Genomic DNA, 13,052 nt, shown 5'->3' with positions numbered 1-13,052 from the left:
GACCCTCCCGGCACCCCTACCCCGGCCCATGGGGACCGACTGTCCTCTCCTCTGTGCCTCCACGGCCCTTTGTTCCTGCAGCTATGAAAGCACCTGCAGTCAGTTTCAAATGTATCTCTACCCCTTCCAGGACAGTATCGTTTATATTTTTTGTGTTAGAGATTTTATACAATCTCAAATTCTTCATGAAAATAGCCATGCGGTTTACATGATCTTCTGTCTGGGAGATGAGAGTTGAAAACACACATTGGTGATTTGGAATTCCATTGGGCTCGTCTCTGTAGATAGAAAGAACTGTGGAAAATCAGGCTTGTCCAGAACCTTCACTATGGACACTGCCCTTGAATCCTGCTTTCAACCAGCCTGCAGTCAGTCATTCAACAAACACGTATGAACTCCCACTTTTGTGTCAGGCACTATGCTAGGCATGTGGTATATTTAGATGAGGAAGACATGGGCTGGGCCTTGGAGGCCAACACAACGTGGCTATCTAGCCCTAGATTTTGCTGACATGTTGATGCCTCTCTTTCTAGAGTATAAGAAGTCAATTTATAGGATTACTTTTTGAGCATATTTTCCTAGAACTTTGAGACTATCTCTATATTTTAAATTTTACAGTTTTTATTCATTCACCAAAAATCTGTATAAGACACTGTGCCTATAGTAGTGGTGAGAGGAGGGGATATAAAGAAGAAAACATAAAATCTCTACCTTTGGGATTCCCTGATGGTGCAGTGGTTGAGAGTCCGCCTGCCGATGCAGGGGTCACGGGTTCATGCCTCGGTCCGGGAAGATCCCACATGCCATGGAGCGGCTGGGCCCGTGAGCCATGGCCGCTGAGCCTGCACGTCCGGAGCTTGTGCTCCGCAACGGGAGAGGCCACAACAGTGAGAGGCCCGCATACCACAAAAAAAAAAAAAAAAAAAAACTCTACCTTCTAGGTCCTAAATCTAAATAACAGAAGTCATAAGTAGACAGAAAATCTAGCCTATTAATCCCTTTGTGAGTTCACGTGGTATGCATTCATTTCTTCACTTACTCGTAAGTAGGTTTGGTGTGTACTATGTGCTTAGGCTGTGATAAGTGCTCTGGGGGCTGAGGAAGAGCCCTAAGTTATGGACTTACCCTCTAGGCACTCGGGGTCTCTCTGGGAGAGAGAAAGGGGGTTCAGGGTCAAGTAGAACATCAGGCTGACTGCAACTCCAGGCCAAAATCAGTGGCTCAAAGAATGCTTTGGGGGCAAGGCAGCTCAGCGCCAGCCAGCACAAGCCTGTTGGGTGCATCTCGGAGGTAGAAGATTCTGAACCAGTTCTGAGGAATGGAAAGGCCTTCTGGGAGGGAGGCAGGGAGGACATTCCAGGCCAGAGAAAGAGCATCTTGAAGTGTCAGGAATTTCTCATTAGAAACTGAGACATGAAGGGGATAGGGCTGGGCGAGAACTTGCTCCAAATAACAGCCACCCCAGGACAGGGCCAGGAGCAGCCCTGGGCAGGTCGGGAGGCAGTCCTGATGCTGGATCTGCTGCCTTCCAGGGAGCTGTGCTTTCTCATCTGTCCCTCCCTGTCCCATAACCCAGATCCTCTGTGGCCCATCCAGGGATGACCTTCCCACTCCCCCTGAAGTCCCGCCTTCCCTCTGCTGTGAGGAGTTTGATTCTACAGAAGAAACCAAACCTCAGAAACATGTCCAGCATGGCTAGGGGTGAGTGGTGCTAAGATGTTAAAAAAATATTCCCTGGAAATACCAGCCATGTAGGGCCCAGGAACTCCTGAGACGCCTAGCTTCTGCACCGGAGACAGAAAGTCAGAGCAGAAGGAGATTCTCGCTGGTCACTAATTAACTTCCCAGAAGGAGCGGGCACCTTGGACCAGACTCAGGTGCGAAGTCTATCACCAACCAGCTCTGCTTGGTCCCCACAGCTCCATAGGCAGAACCGCCAACGACCTCCGATGATGGAAAGGTTTTCCCTCCTGGGGAGAGTGCCCCCATGTTATGCCACATTTTAATCTGCTTTTGATTCAGACCAAGTCTCCCTGCTTGGACTGGTGGCACCCATCTCCCTACTACATCCCAGGAGTGACGCCCAAGGCTCTAAAAGGTCCTGCAAGAGAAAACAGATATCCAAATTGTCACTGACCTGAATCCCAGCAAAATTTCACAATGGGAAAGACTTTTCTGGTTCTGGTGGAGTCACCAGCAACACAGATTAAAATACTAAAGCAGGACAATTTTCCTTGTTTATGGACATGTCCAGCCTCTGTCGCTATTTGTGGGCCAACAGTTATCTAGTCTTGCCTAACAAACCACCCCAAACTTAGTGGTTTAAACCATAATTCTGCCCTGAGGCTGGGCTCCACAGGTGTCCACTGGGCTGGACAACCAAGATGGCTTCTTCCTCACATGTCTGGAGTGTCCACTGGGATGGCTGGAACCACTGGGACTAACCTCTCATTTCTCTCTCTAGGAAGCCCCTCTAGCAGTGGAAGCCAAACTTCTTTACGGAGTAGCTCAGGCCTCCGTGGGAGATATTCCAAGAGGACAAGCCCTAATGCACAAGCACATATGAAGCCTCTGCTTGCATCACACCTCCTAATGTCCCGTTAGCACAGCAAGTCATGTGGCCCAGGCCAGCGTCAAGGGGGAGGGGGCTCCCAATGATGTGAATACCGGGAAGTGTGCTTTACAGAGTCAGCAAGGAACAGTGGACCACAACCCTTCGTACACATGATGGACCAGCAAACCCTAGCTCAACCAGGTCAACCCTGCTCACTAGAACCTTGGGGGGCCAAGGGCGCAGGTGGCTCCTTACTGGCTGTTGCCATGGGCAGACCGTGTGACCTCTCTGAGCCTCATCTATTACTGAAAGTAACCACGGAATCTTCCCCACAGAGCTGATGTACATAAGATGTGGGACCCACGTTAGCTGCTGTCTGTCGTGGATTCTCCACAAGGAAAGCAGTTCATTTTGTGGAACAGCTGGCGCTCTCCAGCTTGGGACTACGTCTTCCAGGGCTTTAGATCAGATTAGGAACATTAAAAGGCTTCTGCTTCTTCTTCTTCTTCTTCTTTTTTCTCTTGTTATTAAGTTTTTTTTAAAAAAATGAAAACATTGCTTTTTGGGTAAAAGGACTCAGAGGACTCACTTGATTTCTCACCACAAAGAAAAAGCTGTCGTGACCTTAGATGGAGCCCGAGACAGCAGACCATAAAGTAGCCCCACCTCGTGTGTCCACCGCCCCTCCAAAAAGGCACCACGGAGACTTCTATTCCATGTCCTGTTACTAATGGAGACGACTCTGGGACTTTCTATGACCAACAGTAGAGATGAGCAAAACCGAAACACAGTGCCTTCTGAAGTACATTTAATTAAAAAGGAAACAGAGAAGCTTTGTGTACGTAATACCTCGTGATTTATGGTATTAATCCAGTTTGCTCTTGAAACAGGCTTCGGAGGTAAGAAAGGGGTGGGTAGGGGATGGGAGGCCTCTAGGCTGGCTGAATTCCCTTCCCTCACTCCAGATTATTTTTGGGGCATGCTGGGCTTGCTTGAGCCATGCAGCCAGCTTCCTTGAGCTTTTAGCAGCAGGGGGTGTTCAGTTTGACCTCCTTTGGAAAGTCTGTAGCATTGGCAGGCTCGGTAGGGTTCGAGGTAATGAGTTCCAGGCAGTTAGAGCAGGAGCCAGTCCCAGACTTTCCCTGCAGAGGGTCACATCTGCTTCACTACCCCATGCCCAAGGAGGAAGATGCTGGAGGTGGTGGTGGACCCATCCTGGGGAGGCCCGTGCCCGCAGCCCAGTGGTGACCTCAGAGGGACACAGGGGTCATCAGTCTGAGGCTTGAATCCTGGCTGTGCCACATACCAGCTGTGTAACCCTGGGAAAGTCGCTCTATCTCTCCGAGCCTTACTCTTCTCTTGCATAAAATACAGATGATTGATTACACATGTAAATGACTTAGCACAGAGATCCTGGTACATAACAAGCGCTCAGAAAATATTAGCTGACAGATATTATTGCAGAAAAGAAATGTCCACTTGTTGGCAGAGCATACCTGGCATTTAGGAGATTTGTCACCAAGGTTATTTCTCCAAAAGAGTATATTTTTCTTTGGGATGAACTTTTTTTTTAAGGAAATAGTCCCTTTTTTTGAAACATAACTTTTCTTGTTTGTTTTTCCTCCAGTCACAGTTTTCCTCCAGATACCTATTTATTGCATAAATTCTAGAATATTGAGGAAAGCACAAAGGAGAAAAGTAAAATCACCCACCATCTTGTCAGTGGAGATAGCCGTGATTAACACGAAGATGTGTTTCCTTCTAGTTCTTTCTCTTATCGCCTTTAAAAAGGAGAATATGCTGAACATAATGTTTTGTTACCTAGTAATGTTCCTTTAATGGTACATCCCAAATATCTTCTAATATCTTTAAATATTTCTTCTGTACCATAATTTTAAATGTCTACACAAGATTCACTGAATGAATGTAACTCCAACCCCTACTTCCCGAATACCGGTGTGTTAGGTAATTTACACACAGGAAAGGACTCAAGGAGTTCTCTTTGAGGTAGGTATGATTACTGCCATCTTATCCATGGGAAAACCAAGCCCAGGGTCACAGCACTGGCCAGAGGCAGAATCAGGATTCAAACTCGGGTATGTTTACCTCCAAAGCCAAAGGACTTCCCATTCCAGAGGTGGGCTGGTTGCCCCCGGGGGAGATTGTGGCGTGCACGTGGGGGTCTTCCTCTAAAACTCCAGTAAGACTATCTCTTTGGAGGAGAGTCGAGGATTCTGAGCCTGCCCAGTTAAGAACCTGTCCAGACAAAAGAAGTGAACGGTCTCTTGCCCAAAAACGATACCCAAATGGCCAATAAAGCATACAAAAAGGCACTCATCTGCATTACTCATCAGGGGGATGCAAATCAAAACCACAGTTCGATGCCACTGGAAAGGCTGGGATGAAAAAGGCAGAGGCAACACCAAAGCGTTGAAGCAGGTATGGAGCAACCAGGAACTCACGCGCCCTCTGGTGGGAGTATAAATCGGTACAACTAGGATCGGCTGGGACCTGGGACCATTGGCTGCAGTGCTGCGACGCTTGCACCTGGACAAACGTCTCCTCGAGCTACAAAATGCAAAGACTAAAAATAACTGTGTGCATGCGCAGTTGGGGCAAATTCTGGACAAAAGATACAAAAAGACCGAAAAACCCAACTGCCACTTCTCAAGAGCTGGGAGCAAAAACAGGGTGTCAGGAGCAAAAGCAGGGTACTGTGCATGACTCCTGCACTCAACGGCACCAAAAGGGTGGGCAAAACACCTACGCCACCGCTCCGGCCCAGCCCCTAGACACACCCCTACCCTCACCCCATGTAAGGAACCAGCTTACCCTGCGTCGGGAAGCGAGCAAGGGAACCTGTTACTTATTTTCGTTCCCTCCTGCGGCCGCAAGGGCCCCAATAAAGGGGCCAATCACCAAACCCAGAATTTCTTGATTGACCTCTTATCAATTTCTATTGATTGGGGAAGGCCAGGAGCCCTGGTCAATATCACAACCACTTTGGAACCTGCTCGGCAGTATCTACTAAAGCTGAGCAATTATATTTCCTACAACCGTAGGTATGTGCCAAACAGAACCGTGCACACGTGTGCCCAAAATGCATGCACTAAAATGTTCACGGAGGCACCATTTGTAATAACCTGACACCGGAAGCGATTCAAATATCCATCAGCAATAGGTTTAGGTAAGTGCATTGTAGTAATGAGTATACCACAGAGCAATGAGAATGAACCCACTATTGGTGAGTGAAGGAAGGTAGACTCAAAAGACACATACTGTATGATTCCGTTCTAGGAAGAACATGTACGAAGGACAAGCAAAAGGAATCTGTGGTGTTAGAAGTCAGGGCAGTGGCTATCCCTGTGGGGGGCGTGTGGAGGATGATGACCAGGAGGGGCATAGGGGGTCCTGGGATGCTGGTAACCCTCTGTGTCTTGACCAGGATGCCGGTTCCATGGGTGTATTCATTTTGTGAAAGTTATCAAGCTGTACATGTACGTGCGTTTTTCTGTGTGTATGTTACGCTTCAACAAAAAGTTAAGTTAAAAAGCCTCTACAAGGAACTGACTGCATTCTTCCCTTCTCTCACCAAACCCAGGGCTCCAGCCAGCCAGTGTGGTGGCCCTGCCCAGGTCCCTTGCTCCAGCCTTTGAAAAGTTCTGCCAGATCAACAGTGGCCCTCTGCCGCTGCTGGGCGAAAGTGAGCCAGGCAAGTGGACGTTGCCTGCCCTGGGTGCTGTCCCAGGTACCAGGTAAAAAACCTGAGTTTTCGGGGTTAAAGCTTGGGAGTGGCCAGATGCTGCAGCCAGGTGTGTCTGTCACCAGGAACCTCTCTGTCCAGCCTCGGGGACCCCATGGTGCCTGGCATGGAGCCTAACTCATGACTGTTGCTTTGGAAGGGGCTGCCGTCTTCGCATGTCCACTCCTACCCCTGTCCCCTGCCCCTACCCCTGCCCTGGGAGAAATCTTTGGGACTACCAAGAAAGTCCAGCCCTGGACAGATGGCACTGCCATCCGTCCACTTCATTACCCAAGCTAGAAACCTGACTCCACAGGATTCAGAAGGAAATAAAACCACCTGCAATTAAATCCAGAGACAGACATTGTTAATACTGTCATGAATGTTCTCCCAGACTTTTTTTTTTTTTTTTTTTTTTGTGGTACCCGGGCTTCTCACTGTCGTGGCCTCTCCCATTGTGGAGCACAGGCTCCGGACGCGCAGGCTCAGCGGCCATGGCTCACGGGCCCAGCCGCTCCGCGGCACGTGGGATCCTCCCTGACCGGGGCACGAACCTGTGTCCCCTGCATCGGCAGGCGGACTCTCAACCACTGCGCCACCAGGGAAGCCCTCCCAGACTTTTAAAATACAACATATGGAATAAATGGCCCTACTGATTCTGCTTCCATAGTAGCACTTGGGGAGCCCACATTTCTCCTGCCCTCCTAGCTCAGGCTCACATCTCTCTCCGAAAATCCTGTGACGTCTTAACTGTTCTCCTTGTCCCACTCTTTCCCTCTCCTATTCTCCCACCCCATCCCCATATTCTCTCCCCCTGGAATGACTTTTTCTACGTCTGATCACGTGACTCCCTCTTTTAAAGTTCTTCGGTGTAGGGACTTCACTGGTGGCGCAGTGGTTAAGATTTCACGCATCCAATGCAGGGGGCCCGGGTTCGATCCCTCGTCAGGAAACTAGATCCCACATGCATGCCGCAACTAAGGAGCCCACATGCCACAACTAAGGAGCTCCTAAGACCCAGCACAACCAAATACATACATACGTACATAAATAAAATATTTTTTTTAAGAAAAGTTCTTTGGTGCCTTCCTGTGGCTTGTACCTTACTTGATATCAGGCCTGTAGTGACCAGGTCCTGGCTCAGTACCTACCCCCCTCCGACAGTCCAGTCATCCCCAACTGTCTCCTCAGAGAAAAAGTTCCCAGGAACATTCTTCTCTTATCATTTGTGGACTCCAGGGTTGGGAGGGTCCTTCAGAGCCCCACCTGGGCCCGAGGTCAACTCCTTTACGAGCCCCTCCCATGCTGCCATCTCAGCGACTTTTAGGGGCTTGATGCCTGCATGCTGTTCACATGCCGCTCCCTCTGCCTAGGATGTGCTTTCTCCCTTGTCCAACTGGTGAACTCCTATTCAGCCTTTAGGACCCAGCTCCAGCATCTCCCCATTTGTGGGAGAGAATGGATTTCTCCCTTCTCTGAGTCACTCCTCTATCTAGGCAGTTAGCACTCACTGCTCTGTATTGCTAGCATCTGATTTCAATGGAGCCTCGCCTGCCAGTGTAGGATTTCAAGCTTCTTAAAGGCTGGCCGTTATCCTCTCCATCACTATAGCCCATCACCTGGCCTGTGCCTGGCACGGAGGAGCAACTCAGCAAAATGGTTTTGGAGTGAATGAAGAATAGGCTTATGACTAAAGACCTTCAACCCTGTGGAGGAGTTTCTCTAAGAGAGCAGAGAAAGGCCTTTCCACTGTTAGCGCTGAGAGCTTCCTTGTCCCTTTGGTCTGCGGGCCTCGCCTCGATGACAGAGAGGGCACCATTGTCCTTTACTTGCTGGTTTGGCTGGTTTCCGGTTGAGGTTACAGGAAATATAATAGGGTAGAGGCAGGGGCTACAGTATATTCATGCTGATTTGATAGTTTCCAGTCTGGAAAGGATGAAGGATGTTGAAGGATGCCAGCAAGGCCCCCTGCCCAAAACTGTGCTCACCACCTTGGTGCTGGTGTCTGAAATTTCAGCCCCAGATGTCCTCTTCTCCCTCCCCAGTCCTTTTTAAAAATGCATTGTCAGAGTCCATACCGAGTCTGAGGGCCTATGAGCTTTCCCTTGTGTCTCCAGGACGGGCTGTCCCCAGTTCTGGAAGTATGAGTTCGGCACCTGCACGGCAGCCTGACCTCGCTGGAGGAGTCCTCGGGGCAGCTGAAGGACATGATGGCCTTCCTCCTGGGCAGCAGCTTCTCCCTGGAAGGGGCCTGGGAGAAGGGAGGACTCCCCAGAAGGGACTCAGCAGGCCACGGCCACATGGGTGCATATAAGGTAGGGATGCAATCCACAGGGGCAGAATGACTTGAGAATGTGGGTCATCTTGTATTTTCCTGCAGTGGGGAGAACAATGGTGCAGGAGGCAAGAGACCTAAGCTCTCCCACTTTCTAGCTGGGCAATCCAGGACAAGCGGTTAACCTCTCTGGGCTTTTTTTCCTCATCTGGAAAATGGGACCACCAGCCTCTCCCCTGCCTACCTCTGTGAGCACCCAGCATGCCCTTGGGAGTGCGAGTCAAGCCCTTCCGGGCAGATCATTGTGCTGTGTAAACCAAACCTGTTTGGAATTTGTCTGGCTCCTTTAACTTCGGGCACCTCAGTGAGATTTTTGAAAAAGCTCCCTGGCAGCGGGGAGAGCACGCCTGGCTGGGTAAATGCCCGGGGATTTGTGGCAGAGCCTTGGCCAGGCTGTTAGCTGCTAGGTCATGTCTCTGTCAGGAAAGCTGGGTCATGTTCTTGGCCAGAGGCGGCCGCTGGTGGTCACTAATGCAGAGTGGCTGCCTCTCGGAGGACGTGCCCGCCATGGGGCCGCCTCCCTGCAGTGTTTTTGAGGTTTTATTCCAGCCACTGCTTGTCATGGGGTGGGGAGATGGGGGGAGTGGAGAACCAGATCGCTCATTCCCCTGACCCCTTCTGGACACTTGTGTGAAGTCTGGGAACATACTCTGCTGGGTGGATGGGCAGCCAGTGTCAACAGCCAGCCCCAGGTTTCTTTACGGAGGACGCAGATTGGAGATTTCATCTTGGGTCTGAGACGTTTATTAAAACTTGCCTGGTTTGGGCTCCTGCCAGAGGGGCCCAGGCTGCCTCTGATGAGAAACAAGGCTGCCCACAGTGCATGCTGCTTTTCATGTGTGAAATATGTGTCTGAGCGGTTTTCTTGATGGTTGGGAAGGGGGGTTGCAGAACCACAGCTGCTGGCTGGGCCCCTGCAGGGCTGGCCCTGGAACACACCGCTGTCTGTGGCAGGTAGGAGCTGGGAGGGCCTCGCGGCTCATCCTGGCCAGCCTTTCATTTTAGATGCAGAAGCTGAGGCTCAAGAGAGAAAGGGACTTGCCTAAATCCCAAAGCCAGGCTGGAACCCAGGACTCCTGGCTCCCATCTGTAAAATGCCCATAGTGGAGGTGTGACAATTATAAGATGCTTTGCACAGAGGTGCCCATTGCTGCCCAGAGGAAGTGCTCTGCAGAGCCACGGTCTAGCCACACCTCACCATCCCAGTGGATACCAGATAGCTTTCTGTTTAACATCGATGCCTCTGCCCGTTGGCTGCTGGGAGAAATGGCCAGGCTGCCATCATGGATTCGGTTGGCGGCCTTGAGGGGATGCAGGGAGTCCCCCAGAAGGAGGCGCCTTGGCCTTGAGGAGTGCTGCCGGTCTCTTGTGAGTGTCCCTGGCATGTGCTCCCTCCTGAGTGCTGTTCTGCAGACGTCAACCTGGCAGGCACACCAAGGTTTCATCCTGCTGCTGCCAGGGTGCTAACAGCACGCCTTTCAGGCAGCTGCCAAGACTGTCCCAGTGGTATATCCTCCTGGCCATGGCCTGAAGCTTTCATAAGCCCCACTACAGGGACCAGAAAACATTCGGGGGTGGGGGTGGGAAACAACAACATAAGCAGGGAAAGTCACACAGGTCATCCTGGGCAGCTTCTACTGAGGCAGGAGGAGTGAGCAGGGCTCAGTGGGGTCTGTGGACTCATGGGGCAGAGGAGACCCTGGGGCCTCCTTCGAGGCTCCCGCTTCCTGGGGACCCTCTGCCTCTGATTCTCCTAGAGGTCTTCCTTTGTGTTCACGGGCCCCTTGAGGTCTATGGAGAAAATTCAGAGGGTCTATGAAATTGGGTGGGAAAAAAATTTGCATTTATTTTTCATAGCCTCAAACTGAAATGGAGTGTTTCCTTCCGTTATGATTGTAGTGAAGAAAAAACCGAGCACCACGTCAGCAGCCCCTGTGATTTGGTGGCTGCCCAAAGAAGTCACAGACATGCCCATGTCACACTGCAGTCCTTCCTGACATCTCAGAAATATCCCGTATGTTGATCACTACTTCAGAATTCCAAGGGTAGGTCTCCCATCTTGTTCCTTGCTTGAGTTGCTAATGAAGAAGCATACCTATCACCGTATCATAGTTTTTTCATAATTTGCTAACTGCATTTGCAGCATAATTGGTTTCCTTTGTAACCCTATGCATTCCCTTTTACACAGTTAAAAATACTACTTCGACGCAGGTCCGTAGCTGCACCAGACTTCCAAAGGGGTCCAGGATGAGTACAAAATTAAGATTCCCTGTTTTAGACCAATAATTACCAGCCATCTTCCTCATCTTTATGTCACGTAAAAGTAGAAGCTAGGGGGCTTCCCTGGTGGCGCAGTGGTTGAGAGTCCACCTGCCGATGCAGGGGACATGGGTTCGTGCCCCGGTCCGGGAAGATCCCACATGCCGCGGAGCGGCTGGGCCCGTGAGCCATGGCCGCTGAGCTTTGCACGTCCAGAGCCTGTGCTCCGCGACGGGAGAGGCCACCACAGTGAGAGGCCCGCATACCACAAAAAAAAAAAAAAGTAGAAGCTATATTTTTATGATGACTACTTGGACCTCCTCCTTCACTGAGCTGCTTTGAACTCTTGGTTCTGAGGGCTTTCATCTGTGCTTATTCTATTTTTTAACATTATTTCACTTGATTTCTTGGCAGACAGAGGTGCCTTGTGCCACCATTGCTGGCTTTTGCTGCCCTCTGGTGGTCACAGTGAGGCCCGTTCCCAAGGACAAACTGGAACAGCTGGTGCAGGCCTGTTGCTCCGTGGGGGGTGAGCATATGGACAACCGGTTCACACTGGTGACCCAGGTCAGTGTCCACTCTCGTTCATGATTCTGACAGCTGCACGTGGACTTCTGCCTGAGAAGACGGGAACTTGCTGTGTTCCTGAGTTCCCCTGACGTGTCCTCATCTTTCCCAGCGGTCCTGGGGGTTAAGGCCCTGGACAAGACCCAGATTCCTGCAGTAGCACCAGGGCTGGGTTTGCAGGTGCCCTTCAGGTTTGAAGGTGATGCCCTTGGCAGAATAGCCAGCCTCATCCATTGGTCCCTGTGAACTTCAAGTGAACCGGGGGTTGGGGAAGCAGGTGGTGGAGGATGTCAGCAGAGCTATTTGCCTTGAAATTTGAAATCATAGTAACCACTAATCTAGGCTATTGTTCAGTGGCATATCTGGGCAGGGGGCGGCTTCCTTCCAAATGTTAACTTGAGCCGAAAGCCATTGATCCCCAGTGTATTAACTCAGTCTGATGGCAAGTGAGCAGATCCAAGCGTGGAAGCTTCCCAGGCCTCTTGGAGGCTCTCGGAGGGCCTGATGAGAGCTCGGGATTGGGTCTTGGGTGAGTCAGAGTTCAGAGTAACTGAACTAACACAGCTGCCTAACAAACAAAATCAGACAAAGCCCGGCCTTCTGTCAGCACCTGTCACCTCCCTCACAGAAAGATGGTCTCAGGGCCACCCAAAGCAGAGTGTCGGCAGTTTTATCATGAGTGGGATGAATTGAACCCAATACATCCATCTTTGCTGTCTTCGTGAGCGCTCTGATATCCGGCCAGGGGTAGGGATGCTGTTGGTCGTCAAACAACAGAGTTTCTGTCTAGGTTATGTGACTCGGTCTGCACCAAGATAAACTCAGAATCGCAATCTGTATGATGACAGTGTTGGACTAAATGCCCCCTAGTCTCCTCCAGCAATCACACCGCGCATTTAAGATTCCGTGCTCTGAAGCTATGCCCCTCAAAATGCACTAGAAGTCAGCAAGTATTCCAGGTTGGTCAAGTCTGGATTCCTGGTGTCCTCCCTGGACTTCTCCAATTTACAGTGGTTCTGTGACTAGAGTTGCTCTTGGAGAAAGAACCATAAACTACTCAACATGTTCAAATCAGATAGTGCCAGCTAGTGCAGGACCCAGTGGAATTCACTTTCTTCTTCCATCTGCAGAACTGTTGGGTATCAAAGATCTTTCCAAACCTGACCACGGGGAGCCTGTGGTGTGTCAGCTAGGGCATGTTCCAGTGTTCTGGCCTTCTCAGCTGACCAGTCTCGAAGGTGTCCGCGCCTGCAGTACGTCTGGGCTTAAGGGGGCTGTTACTCTGACCTAGGAGGGAATTGGGTGGGTTTCCAGTTCCTGAATGCATAGGCTTATGGCGCAATGACTTAAGGAATAAAGTCATAAAACACAGGCCTATAGACCACAGCAAAGATCCCTCTGACTGCTTTCTTTTCATCCCAGTGCTGGGTCTCACCAGAGCAGCTTGTCTTTCAGCTCAAATATGTTTTGATTGAATATATTTCTATCAGCGGAAGGCTCACAGTCCAATCTAACAGAGGTGCCAGTTTTGCTTGCTATTTTGAGACATCTTGGAGGTTGGTGGGGCTTTGAAAGCAAAGGTGAAGGCAAGCAAC

General features: G+C 50.4%; 1 protein-coding gene across 1 annotated transcript in view; it reads left to right on the top strand.

Moving 5' to 3' along the window:
• The first annotated feature begins 1,598 nt into the window (after positions 1-1,598).
• The window catches only part of DGLUCY (D-glutamate cyclase), a 55,521-nt gene continuing 44,067 nt past the window's right edge, over positions 1,599-13,052 (top strand). The window contains 7 exon segments of the mRNA XM_065871640.1: positions 1,599-1,701; positions 6,156-6,309; positions 8,414-8,454; positions 8,457-8,611; positions 11,305-11,427; positions 11,430-11,457; positions 12,588-12,710. Of these exon segments, the coding sequence (XP_065727712.1) occupies positions 1,599-1,701; positions 6,156-6,309; positions 8,414-8,454; positions 8,457-8,611; positions 11,305-11,427; positions 11,430-11,457; positions 12,588-12,710 (727 nt within the window).

The sequence above is a fragment of the Phocoena phocoena genome, chromosome 2 (genome assembly GCF_963924675.1).
Source record: "Phocoena phocoena chromosome 2, mPhoPho1.1, whole genome shotgun sequence".
NCBI lineage: Eukaryota > Metazoa > Chordata > Mammalia > Artiodactyla > Phocoenidae > Phocoena > Phocoena phocoena.
This window is presented reverse-complemented; position numbering and strand designations above follow the sequence as displayed.